Genomic DNA, 13,621 nt, shown 5'->3' on the forward strand with positions numbered 1-13,621 from the left:
CGAGCTAAGTTATAATTAGCTTCAGATTTTAGGGACTAAAACATAATTTACTAAAATCACAACTTAAATGTGCCGGGTTTCTTTCCTCTAGAATATTTTGTTTATTATTAGAGCGAGAAAAAAAATAAATCAATCAAAATCTTGTCTCTTCCGATCACCGCCTTGCGATTGTCCATATACGCTGGCCCACCCCCTGACCATTGAAAAGACAGGAGACTAGTTGCAAAGCAAAAACTACCAACTGATTTTCTTTTACGTTGCTGCTGTTTATCTCATGTCCTTACAGAAAGTGTGCAGATAGAGAATAGGAGGAGGATAAGGAGGAGAAATAAGCAAATTAAGCATCTTCTTGATTCTATCCCTCATCTGTAAGTTTCAAAGACGCTTGTCTCTTCTGATCTAATAAAACTAAATTGCATATAAAGCAAAGAATCTCTCTTTGTTTTTTTTTTTTTTTTTTCTTTTCATATATTGTAGTAGCATCCTTCATTCCTTGCTTGCTGGGAGTTTTTATTTTATTTTATTCCTTGCTTGGAGTCTTTATTTCATCTACATTTGAAATCCCCACAAAAATATTTTAGGAAATTTATCCCCCTTCATTTGATTCTTCTGGTCCCTTTTTTTTTTTTTTTTTTACGTCGATGGTTTTCTTGCAATGGATGGGTTTAGAATTTTTTTTTTTTTTTGTGATTTACCTGTTTAGCCAAATGTGAAGTCTTATCTTAATATCTTGGAAGTTGGAACTTACAGCTTCGTCTAATTTGCTTTAATTTTCAATACTGAATCTAGTCGTAAAATATGATGATCAGTGGAGCTAGCTTGAGTAATTTGTTTAGTTTCTTATCAGGATCCTCGAAGCATACGCATACTTGGCAGCCAATCATGACTGCTGATACAACCTTACCGGGTTACTGGTTGAACTGGAGATTCTTCCTTTGCGCTCTCTTTATTTTAATATCTATGGTTTTAGCAGCAATTCTAATATGGAAAAATGAAGGGTCTAAGGAATCGGAGAGGAGAGAAAATCAGCAAGAAAGACCGGGGTTTTTGTACAAAGATGAAGCTTGGAATACTTGTGTGAAAACAATCCATCCGGCTTGGCTGCTTGCGTTTAGGATTATCGCTTTTTTTGTTCTTTTATCATTGATCACAGCAAATGTGGTCACTGATGGAGGGGGCATTTTTTACTTTTATACTCAGTAAGTCACTGACCTTTATAGCATTCATCTTAATTATACTCAAAGATATTTCAACACAAGTTGAATAGGGAAATCATTTTGAAGATTTCTCTAAAATGCGGGTATGATGGTTATCTGTACAGAATGTTGTTTAAGTGTTCTGTTAATTGTATGGAGCACAGGTTGAACATATGGATTTCAAATTATCTGCTAGAACATGCTCTAATGGTTATCCAACTCTGTGAGTCTTTTCCTTTAGGTGGGGTTGAAAGCCTCCCTAGATTTACAAGCAGTTGTGGCAACAATGGTGTTGCTGTTTATCCTTATAAGCAACTAAGAAAAAGAAAAGAAGTTGTCATTATTTCTCATTGCATATCTGATTTTTTTCCTTTCTCTTCTTCCTTTCACTGTGCAGGTGGACATTTGCTTTGGTGACAATCTATTTTGCGGTATTTCTCTTGTAGATCTGTTTATACATTTTGATAATGTCCAAGGAATAGTTTCTTTTCACTTAACCCTGAAGAAACATACGAGTGTCAGTATAACTGTATAAGAGCCATTTATATATAATGTTTCCCAAAATTCATTAGGTTTTGGATAAAGGGTGGCTACTTGAAGATTAATTTGATCGATCTCAGTTTGCATAATTTACTGATGCTCTGAAATTCAATTTGCAGATGGGATCTTCTGTTTCCATTTATGGGTGCTGCTACTATCGCTGTGTATTGGGTGGTGATCAGGTGAATCATGAGACTTTAGATGCAGAACGAGGCACTTACATAGCTCCAACACCTGGAGAAGAAATTGTGAATATATCCACCTTAGACAAAAGTTTAGATACCAGCCATGAACCTCGCACTCGCCAAATTGCAAGTTCGTGGGGCTATGTTTTTCAAATTGCTTTTCAGGTAAGTTCTTGTTTAACAATCAGCTTCCTTAGTTTCAATTGAACAATGAACATGTGATTCTCTATTTTTTTGGCTCTCGTGTTTCTTTTATTCTTCTATGAGGAGGTAATTTGCCTTGATTCTCTTTATATGTTTCTGTTGAAAGTCTCAACTTGAAAATGAGGATATATATATATATATATATGTATGTATGCATGTATGGAGAGGGAGAGGGAGAGGGAGAGGGTAGTATTGTATGGTGATCTTTATGAGTTGTTTATCAAGATCTAAAGCATCACCAAAAGGGTCAGGTTCTGACACTTGTTCAACAGAACTATGGAAAGATAGAAAGTGTATGGCTTAAGGGATTTTGAGATTGTTGGGAAAAGACCATGTTGTTGAAAATTCACAAAGATAGCTTTCAGACCATTTATATTTCTTGGTCTAGAATGCTCTGGTAATCAAGTGACAGCACTTGCGCAGTCATTTTGTGAAAGAATGGTGAGTAATTTCTCACAAAAATAGATAGAAGGGAAATAATAAATGTTGTTTTATTGACATGCTTGACGCACATGCAGAAGAGGCATACTGGCCACCATTGAACTTGATCCATCTCTTCAAGTGGAGAGATCCAATTATTGATGGTGGATATTAGGAAAGGAAATTTGGTAGGAATGCTGTGGGTGGTGCTGTACTTCCATACCTACAACCAGCCAATAGACAACTTTTTTCAACCATGAGTAATCTTAGGCTATGTTTGTTTCCCGAAAAGTGATTTCTGGGAAACTACTTTACAAATTTTTCTGTGTTTTTGGTATTAGAAAAATTGGTCAACGGAAAATACTTTCCAATCAAAAGAAAATTTGGCTTGGTTTCCAGGAAAGTGTTTTCCAAGAAAATTTGGGCGGAAAACATTTTCCGGAAGTTGTGAAAAATTTAGAAATGTCATATTATTTGTTGATTATATCAAATTTAGCCCTCAAACTTTTGATTGTTATATATATTTTGTTTTGAATATTTATTTTTCAATTTCATCTCTTAAAATTTAATTTTTATATTAACTTTGGTCTTCATTTTTATAATTTTTATTTGCTTTTCGCTTATTATTTTTTTATTGAAATTTTTTATTTATCAAATTTGGTCCTCATTTCTTTGATTGTTATTTATTTTATTTGAAATAATTTATGAAATGTTAATTATTATTATTATTTTAATTTCTTCATCTTTCATTTTTTTTTTTAGATTTGATCTCAATTATTTTTATTATTATTGATTTTATTTGAGATAATTTATGAAATTAATTTTTTTTTCAATTTCATTCTCATTCAACTTTTTAATTTGTAAGATTTTTTCCTCATTATTTTAATAAACTTGAGAAAAATAAAACATTAATAATTTATTGTCCAGCTCATTTTCCATGACATAACCAAACACTGGAAAGTGTTTTCCAACTTATTTTTCATTACAATACCAAACATCGGAAAATAATTCACTTTCCTGGAATTCACTTTTCAGGAATTCACTTTCTAAAAGGAAACTACTTTCCAGCAAACAAACGGGATCTTAATCTGTAAGGTGTTTATCCATACTAGAAGTTTCATAGCTAATTATATTTTCTCCAAGGCAAAGAGAAGTTAGAATAGGATTACTTTGCTTCCGGTTGATTATTTTTTAGAATTGCTAGGCTTAGTTTAGACTTATAAGAACCAGGAACTCATGTCTGTAAACAGTAAAAGTTATACTAAGATTCATTTGTGGATATATAACACAAGTACTTGGTATTTGGTGAACCCATAAGTCTCTCTGATTTGAATTATGCAAAGATATATACCCTTGATGGTGCGCGCTGATGATTAAGTGCCTATGATCTGTTAACCCTGCTCACAGGTCAGAAATCCACCGGTTTGGATTAAGTTGTGCACATAATCATACCCTTTTTGTCTTTATTCTGGATGTTTATTATGTTTACTCTTATCTTTATTCTGGATGGTTATTATGTTTGCTCTAATGCAACTTTAGTGCTCCATTATTTTCCCATTTTCTTTTGACTAATTTTTTAATTTACTGCCTGCTTCTGTAAGTGTCTTAAATACATTTTAAATGGTGTTGCCTCATGCATGAAAGGTAAGCTGATGAAATGCCTTGCTTATTCTTTTCTTTTCTATCTATGAACAGATGTGTGCAGGTGCTGTTGTGCTCACTGATTGTGTGTTCTGGTTCATTATTTATCCATTTCTATCAGCCGAAGATTTCAGTCTTGATTTTGTAAGTATCCATACCACTCAACTTGGTTTTTTGCTTCTGTTAGAGCTGTACATATGGTGGCAGGGTGGGAGGTTTGGGCGAAGAAGGGGAGGGAACAAGTATGTGTGATATGAAAAATAACCTAAGATGGCAAGTTAATTTTCTTCATTGGCTGAAAATTAATCTGCTTTTCATTTCTTTGTTGGAAAACTTACTGCAACACCACCCGACTTTTGCTTTTGTGCTTGTATATGCATAGAAGAACAGGGCCAATAGAAGTGAACCTTTCTAAATGCACATGATTTACTTTTCTTATGAATTCTAAGAATTTATGTTTTTTTTTTTTTTCAAATTCTGATAGTTTTCTGACGTTCCCTTGATTTTTGTCTCCGAACAATGGGAATAGAAGTGTTCTGGCATAACAACAATTTTCTTGATACATGTTAAAAAATTCTTTAATTGTTTATTTTTTTCTAAACTACTAAGTTGTTTTTAGTTTTCTACATGTTCAAGAAATTAACATAACATGAGTCCCGTGTTGCAGTTTTTATAAAATTTGAAGTCTTGATTATAGATATTAAGCTAGTCAAGTGCGCTCCATAATCAAAGCATGTGTTGAGGAAATATATGCTGCAATTCATTGCACTGTATTGTAAAACAAGTATATTTTCCTTACATTTGAAAATTTTCTACTTTTGTAACTGCAGCTGAATGTTTGCATGCACTCAGTCAATGCTTTTTTTCTCCTCGGTGACACAGTCTTGAATTGCATGGTAACCCTGTCCTTTGTAACATTGTTGGTTTTTATATTTTTTTTGATCAAAAATCTAATTCCTTAATGGCCAATTACAAATTCACAATTATCCTTTTCTTCCAGCGGTTTCCCATGTTTCGGATCGCATATTTTGTTTTATGGACATCCATATTTGTCATTTCTCAGTGGATCATCCATGCTTGTGTTTCGATGTGGTAAGGCCTTGTGTCATTTTGCCTTTTTTAGTTATTCACATATGATCCTTTTTGTTTTTCTGCATGATGACTATAGCTTTCTTACAGGTGGCCTTACCCTTTTCTTGATTTGTCATCACCATTTGCCCCCTTATGGTATGTAATAATGTACTCATCATTTTTGTTATTACCATATGGGAAAGTTTATACATCCACCATCTAACCTGATACAAGCTAGTTTAAGATGCTGTTTCTCCGAATAATTTACCCATGATGCCTTGACAAACTAAGAGATTTCGTTTGGGGATATGATTTCTTGGACTTTAAACTTCTTAACTAGCAACTGGAAGCGACAATTTTGGTATTTGAGATAAAAAGAATAATCATCCTTTTTTAACTTTTAAGTCATATGAACCTACAGGTTCATTGGCTCTAGTTGACTTAGTTTCAAGTAGGCGAGCTATTGTGATTGTTGGCCAATGGGAAATCATGGTATTTTACTCGCAGAACTGTTTTAGGTTTACTTAGATAACTCGAGTTGCAGGTTTCCGGAAGGTTAGCGCAGCAGCACTCTCATTTCTGCAGGTCCAGAGCTGACTGTTGTGACTAACAATTAAAGATTTGCTTGGTTCTGCGAGCGTATAACATTGATGCTGATGAACTAACCCATCCTTGCTGCTGCTATTGACTTGTACAGGTACATGGCCGTGGGGTTGATGCATGTTCCATGCTACGGCATCTTTGCTTTGATAATTAAGCTGAAGCACATTTGGCTGTCAAGATCATTTCCAGATTCCTATCAAGGTTTGAAGTGAGAATTAGGACGGTATTATCATTGCTGCTATTAGCACACAATGGGTTTTTTTTTGGAGGAATCAATCAGGCTCCTCGCTTGGTACATAGTATACTTGTTGTTTTTGAACGAGAAGTTGTGGATTCGACAACATAGCATCCAGCATCGGTACGGGGTTTTTTGTTTTTTGCTCAAAATAGTAAGATTTTTTAGAGAGAAAAAAAATGTAAAAATTGTCAAGCACCCACCATTTTTTCCCATCTCTTGAAAGAGATGTACTAAACAAAACGTGCTTGGATGAATTCATCAAGGAAACGATATGGCACTACGCCACTAATTTACTGCTGCCATGTAGATATCTTTTCCTTTCCGAATTCATCATAATCCTATCATTTTTTGTTTTCTTTTTCTTTTAAGGTGCAGCATGTTATGACATTTTTTAGGGATTTTTGCACTCAGTAAACCTATTTTAATGCTTTTGTAATCAACTAGCTCGATTTGAGTTTTTCAATACTTTTTTTTTCTCCTCTTAGGCGGGTTCGCATGGCACATTGTTCCTCTTTCATGTGCCCCAAATCACCTATGAATTTGGTGCCCTTCCCTCACGCTTATGTGATTTTCATTACAATCTCATATGCATCTTGTTTAATGATTTCCAATACCCTCTCATGACGTTTTTGTGTTAATGCTATTTTGTTTGTGCACAGGATCGTGTATATGTTTAATATATATCTTGATTTTATAAAATGATATTATTTTGATTAAAAAAAAAAAAAACAAATTCAAACTATATTATTTTAATTGACTCGAGTCCTAAAAAGAGAGATGTGACTTGAGAATGGTTTGTTTGACCTTTTTCATCATACTTGTTTGAATTTTTTTCCTATTGTGCTATTAGTCTCCCTTCTCATTTACATCCCTAAACAAGAACGTGAGTCATCAGGAAAATATTATGGCATAAGTTTTATATTTTTATTTTTTATTTTTAAAATCAAAGCTTATTTTTAGGGGTGATAGCATTATCAAATTGATTAGTGATAAATTGGAGGTAATATCATTTTTTTCATGGGATCCATTGAACATTACTAAATTGATTAGTGACAAAATGGTTGATTAGTGACAATATGGTTTGTACATATTTTTTTAACACAATAAAATGATTTAATTGCTCTTAAAAGCAAAATAAATTAAAACAGACATTTAAGGGTATCTTTGTAATTTTATTATGGCTTTTTAGTTACAAGAAAAATGAATGTGGTAAATTAGTATTTTAGCAAATATATAAATAATTAAAAAAACAAAAGTTGCTGGTGCCTATGCTCTTTGGATGGCATGTATGGCGCCTCTTGCTGCTCAAAAGCCACCTTCTATGATGTTGTTAGAAGTGTCACGCCGTTCTCTTTATGATTTTTTTTTTTTTTTTTTTTTAGGTTATCTCGATCATATTTCTGATGTTGTAAATTTGTTAAGTGAACCTGGTTTAACTAGAGTTTATTTTACAAATTTTTAATTGATTTTTTTTTTCAATTGTCTTTTATCATTTAATTTGCTTGAGGTTGGCCTCCATTGTTTTGTTTCATTTCTTCTGTATATAGTTGTTTCGATCTAATAACTGAGCCATAAATTTGGTATGTTGACTTGAGTTAAGTTTTTTTTTTTAAATTGATTTTTTTCAATTCATCCTTAAACATTTGATTTACTAATAATTATGTTTTGAATATCTTTTTATTTTTTCCTGTTATTTTATTTTTATTTAATTTTTATTTTGTTATCGCATAAAATTGTTCAGATCTTTTTAGAATATGTAAATGGTATCTTTTTATAATATTAGTAAATGTTCATTATTTTTTATTGGCCATTGACCTTTTTAAAATTTTTTATTATCATTTGTTTTTCTAATTATTTTATTAAATTAACTAAAATTATTGAATTCATTTAAATAAATGATCGACTCGTGAATTTTTCTTGCTTTTCTTTAAATATTAGCACTATTTTAATGCGGCACACCGAATTACTTCCAAATAACCGGAGACACGACTTTCTGACATCATATCGACACTACCTACCTTACAAAAATTACACACAAATACCCTTCCTTTTGAACTTAGAAGAAAAGCCTGGTCGGTACATTGCCTAGGAACTATTTTTTACTTTCAACTATGTAGCCTCTCAAAACATCCAATGCTTATATGCACCGTGTGACATGGCTTCTTATTTTTATTTTAAATCTCAAAATTAATATTTTTTTGTGTAATTAATTACTCTTTTTAAGATTAATTTTAGTTAAATTAACAATAATTTTCTTTATATATGTAGAAAATTATTTCTTCGGTACAAAAATGTGGTGTTCATATATTTTCTTGCATCCTCTCATGCTCTCAGTGTCATTAAAAGTGGTAGACACACTTAACTGCCGGTTAAGCTTTAAAGTTATTAAAGCCTAAGCCTATACAAATACACAAGCTGCACGAAGTAAGGACCACCTTAATTATAAAATATATAGTTTTTTATATTAAACACATTTAAACTTATAACATGAGAAAAGCGAAAAACAAATGACAAGAATACTCATTTTAACATGTTATCTCAGCAGTTAAAAATATTATGTTATTGCACACAATCATTTTTGAGTTTGAACAACAATGGGTTTTTTTTTTTTTTCCGGTCAAATAAAGAAATCAAGAGGAGATGATACAAAAAAGAAAAGAAAAGGAAATATAATCTACCATTACCACGTTGTGGTTAAGCCGTCAACATGCGCCACCCTAGATGAGAAGAGCCTTTGCCAAGAAGATTCCAATGACATCGTTAGAAGGTTGTCATTTGAGCTATGAGGAACCTAGGCATTAGACATTTCTTTTTATTTGGTCTTTGATTCATTGATAACTCTTTAATTTAGTCTAAGATTTAATATATTCAAACCCAAATAAGGCCCCACCAAGGAAAAAATAATAAAAGGAAAATGGAAGAAATAAATGACCAAATCAAGTTAGTTCATTATGGTTGTGTCAAGACCGGGAGAAAGATGAGAGTGAGAAAAAACATTAATTAGAAAGATACAAGTTTTCAATTAAAGGGTTTAATTGAATTGAGAAATAGCTTTAATAAAATAAAATAAAAATCAAAAGAATGATAGTCAAACTTAAAACAACAAAAAAATTGATTGAAAGATGAAATTGAAAGAAAAAAAACTTCAACAAAAGTGCCAAGTAAAAAATTATAAATTCAAAAAATGAGGACATAAATGAAAAATAAAATATATGAAAAATTGTAATTGAAGGACTAAATTGAAAAGAATAAAAACTTCTATAAATGAAAAGGAAACAAAATAAGAAATTAATAGAACGAGGACTGAAATTGAGAAGTAAAATACAAAGAGGACAATAATATATATTACCTGTTAGGAGAGAGAAAATAAGAAAAAAATCAAATCACCATTGGTAACAATTCAACCACTGTAAGCTGTCACATGTCACTCTATATGGAAGAGGATATGACGACACATTTAGGAGGACGACGGAAGGCCAGTTAAGTCCATCGGGTGGTGTCAAGCGCATTGCTTTAATGGCACAAATGCCACCCACGCACTGGGGTGTGCCAAGCACGCTCCAGCAACTTTAAGCATTAAAAAATTAAAAAACAAATATGAAAATACTAAAATATTTCCCACAAACCCGACAATTACACAAAATACTCATATGAAAGTATAAAAATACCCTCAAATGTTACATTTATATTTTGTCTCTTTCAAGGTTAAAGATGTAATTGCCGAGGTCATGGGGGATATGTAATTATACATTAAAATTTAAAAACCCCAAAGCCCCCTTATCCAACAAAACAATATATTTCTTGACTAATAATAGGAGAAGGAATTGATGATATTCTCATCTAAGCTAAAAGAAAATGCATGAACTTTGCCTAAAGTATTAAAAGCTCTTTCATATTAGAGTTTTGCACCTAACAACGTTAAGTCCATCGAGTGGCGTCAAGCACATTGCCTTAATGGTGCAGACGCCACCCATGTGTTAGGGTGTGCCAAGTGCGCTCTAGCAACTTTAAGCATTAAAAAATTAAAAAAAAAATATTTCCCACGAACCCGACAATTACACAAAATACTTATATGAAAGTATAAAAACACCCTTAAATGTTAAGCTTATATTTTGTCTCTTCCAAGGTTAAAGATGTAATTGCTGAGGTCATGGGGGATATGTAATTGTATATTAAAATTTAAAAACCCCAAAGCCCCCTTATCCAACAAAACAATATTTTTCTTGACTAATAATAGGAGAAGGAATTGATGATATTCTCATGTAAGCTAAAAGAAAATGCATAAACTTTGTCTAAAGTATTAAAAGCTCTTTCATGTTAGAGTTTTGCACCTAACAATGTTAAGTCCATCGGGTGGCGTCAAGCGTATTGCCTTAATGGCGCAGACACCACCCACGCACTGGGGTGTGTCGAGCACACTCCAACAACTTTAAGTATTAAAAAATTCAAAAAAAAATAAAAATATTAAAATATTTCCCACGAACCCGGCAATTACACAAAATAATCATATGAAAGTATAACATTACTCTCAAATGTTAAGCTTATATTTTGTCTCTTTCAAGGTCAAAGATGCAATTGCCAAGGTTATGGGGGATATGTAACTGTACATTAAAATTTAAAAACCCCAAAACCTCTTTATCCAACAAAAAAATATTTTTTCTTGACTAATAATAGAAGGAATTGATGATATTCTCATCTAAGCTAAAAGAAAATGCATGAACTTTGCGTAAAGTATTAAAAGCTCTTTAATCTTAGAGTTTTGCACCTAACAATGTTAAGTCCATCGGGTGGTGTCAAACGCATTGCTTTAATGGCATAGACGCCACCCACATGCTAGGGTGTGCCGAGTACACTCTAGCAACTTTAAGCATTAAAAAGATAAAAAAAAAAATGAAAATACCAAAATATTTTCCACAAACTCAGTAATTACATAAAATACTCATATGAAAGTATAAAAATACCCTCAAACGTTAAGCTTATATTTTGTTTCTTTCAAGGTTAAAGATGTAATTGTCGAGGTTATGGGGGATATGTAATTGTATATTAAAATTTAAAAACCTCAAAGCCCCTTATCTAACAAAATAATATTTTTCATGACTAATAATAGGAGAAGGAATTGATGATATTCTCATCTAAGCTAAAAGAAAATGCATAAACTTTGCTTAAAATATTAAAAGCTCTTTCATTTTAGAGTTTTGCACCTAACAACATAGCCCATAGCCCATGCTCAGACCAAAAAAAAAAAAAAAAAAGAATAGTTGCATTGCATTTAGGGACAAGGCCATGGAATCCTCAAACTATAAAAAATATTGTTCTTGAAACTAGTCTAACTTTGACTACTGACTTGTTGCATTGAGTTAGAATTTGATATAATTTATGTAATTGAATTGATGAATTTTATTTTAATATATTTTTAAAAAATGATCGTTATCATGTTTTAAATATTATATGCATAAATATCAACCGAAAGTTCTTAAAATTTGGATGGAAGCAAGCCTCTTTGATATCTTAGAGTTGTGGGCCAGGGATTTTTGGGCGAGGGCAAGATTGGTACAAACAACTTCTGAATTGAGAAGTAAAAGAACTGAACCGAGAGCAAGTAAAAGAGCTCCAAATATCATGTCATTAACATTCAAGAAAATCCACACACATGCATGCATACATGCATGTGCCTTTGTTTCAGGGACAAATCTAGAATACACCGTTTAAAAGGACCAAATTGTAATATTTTCATTTTAGACTGACCCGTTAAATTAGAGCTTATTTGAGAAGCTTCGAAGAATAAAGGAGATTTTGTAATTTTCATAAGCTTTAGATTTGTTCCTACTTGGCATGACTACATCATGTAATTAAAATAATTTAATAATTTCTCCTTATGCGTTTTATTTTATTATAACAATAACAATTTTCTTTGCAACTGGATAATAATTAATATAGAAGATATCCATTCAAATCCATCAAAAACAAAAATCAATAGGATCATAATTAGGGTTAGAGTCAAGATTAACTAGATCAAGCCTAGATCGACGAGGTTATCATGTTAATTCAAGTTTTTGATTAAGTTAGTCAAAGTGATTTTTTTTTAATTCAAATCAATTTAGATTTCAAATTGAACACCAGATCAAGCCAATTTTTATATTTATGATATAAATATCTTATTTTTTTTTTATCTAATAAGGTATGAATATTATTAACTCAACCCGATCTTTACCCAAACATGATTCAAAATATACATTAGTACCATAAACAAATACACACACATATTTTACATGATAAGATAAAATATTTATAGTTTTTCATTTAAAACACATACACTATATGTTTATATATATATGAATAATATTTATAATTCCATTATTGACTGCACACCACTCAAATAAGTATATATATATTTTTTTTATTTTGTGTTCACTAATAAGCATTACTTGGATACAAAACTCAATTTATCGGTTATATTCAATTTCTTTTTATAGAAAATAATAAATATGTTATAGTTTGTAGTTCATAGACATGTGTAAGACCCTACAATATGTTAAAAAAATATTAGAAAAAATTATTAATACTCATTGGAATAGTTATGATTTGTTAGACAAAAAGAATTTCGTAGGTGGTTAATGATCTATTATAAATATATATTTTATAATTATATTTTTGATATAGTAAAAAATTAAAGCTCTTCACTCACGAATATATAAATACATTGTTAAATCATGTTAAATTTTATGTTTTTTTTTTAATTTTTTTCTTATTAAATATTCATTAATAATTGCTATACATTTGACAACAAAATAGAATATAAATATTTATTGTGGAGAGGAGTATAAATATGGATATATTAAAAATCCCCAGGCATGAGTGCTTTACACGACAAAGTTTTATGGTAGTTAACTCAGATATATTTAAAAAGCTATAGAGGTTGCTTGTGATTTGCCGCCTGCTCTACTATTAACGTGTAAAAGAAGTTTCGTTGATACAGTTGTTGAGCGTAGATACAGAAAAAAATATGCATTCAACGAAGAAAATAATTTAAAAAATAAATTAATTAAAATTCACTCATTTATGTTTTTATTTTTATATATTAAAATATATTAGATAGATGTATGTCAACTCCGGTTCATTCATAAAAACACAAGCTCTAAATCATGAATTTGACTTGGTTTAATTACTTTGTTTTTTTTTTTTTAATTATCTTTCAATTAATTACATAATAATAAAGATAAGTGCTTGTATACTAGTTATTGATTTTTTTTTATAAAAACAAAATAGGTTGTTTTAAAAGAATGTTTGCTTAGAAAAAAAAATATAATCTTATTCAAATAAGAAATAAAATTTTAATGGTATTTCAAAAAAAAAATCAAATATTATTTTTAATTAAATTAAAAAGTTAATAAAGAAATATGCATATAATATATATTTAGTCATGTAATTTTTAATGAGATAAACTTAAAATAAAAGGGCAAAAAAATTCAGACGCATGGTGGTGCTATTTCTGCGTAAAAAAATCATTTAAAAACTTATTTTCA

At 30.8% G+C, this 13,621-nt stretch overlaps 1 protein-coding gene across 2 annotated transcripts; it reads left to right on the forward strand.

Moving 5' to 3' along the window:
* Positions 1–71: 71 nt before the first annotated feature.
* On the forward strand, positions 72–6,460 carry LOC118045451 (uncharacterized). Of its 2 annotated transcripts, none has more exons than XM_035054094.2 (9): positions 72–368; positions 837–1,199; positions 1,594–1,627; positions 1,856–2,086; positions 4,241–4,330; positions 5,017–5,082; positions 5,187–5,278; positions 5,366–5,413; positions 5,955–6,460. In XM_035054094.2, the coding sequence occupies exons 2-9, from the start codon at positions 883–885 to the stop codon at positions 6,070–6,072; spliced, it is 996 nt and encodes a 331-aa protein (XP_034909985.1). In that variant the 5' UTR covers positions 72–368; positions 837–882; the 3' UTR covers positions 6,073–6,460. The 2 variants fall into 2 exon arrangements, with proteins under 2 accessions (XP_034909985.1, XP_034909984.1); XM_035054093.2 differs by having other exon boundaries at positions 79–368; positions 848–1,199.
* Positions 6,461–13,621: the final 7,161 nt, after the last annotated feature.

Source organism: Populus alba, chromosome 10 (assembly GCF_005239225.2).
Source record: "Populus alba chromosome 10, ASM523922v2, whole genome shotgun sequence".
NCBI lineage: Eukaryota > Viridiplantae > Streptophyta > Magnoliopsida > Malpighiales > Salicaceae > Populus > Populus alba.

Excerpts from the sequence above, each read along its gene's own strand:
- LOC118045451 (XM_035054094.2), top strand. The coding sequence starts at position 883 with ATGACTGCTGATACAACCTTACCGGGTTACTGGTTGAACTGGAGATTC. Across the intron at positions 5,083-5,186 it reads ACACAGTCTTGAATTGCATG|CGGTTTCCCATGTTTCGGAT; the intron begins GTAACCCTGTCC and ends CTTTTCTTCCAG. Across the intron at positions 5,414-5,954 it reads TCACCATTTGCCCCCTTATG|GTACATGGCCGTGGGGTTGA; the intron begins GTATGTAATAAT and ends TGACTTGTACAG.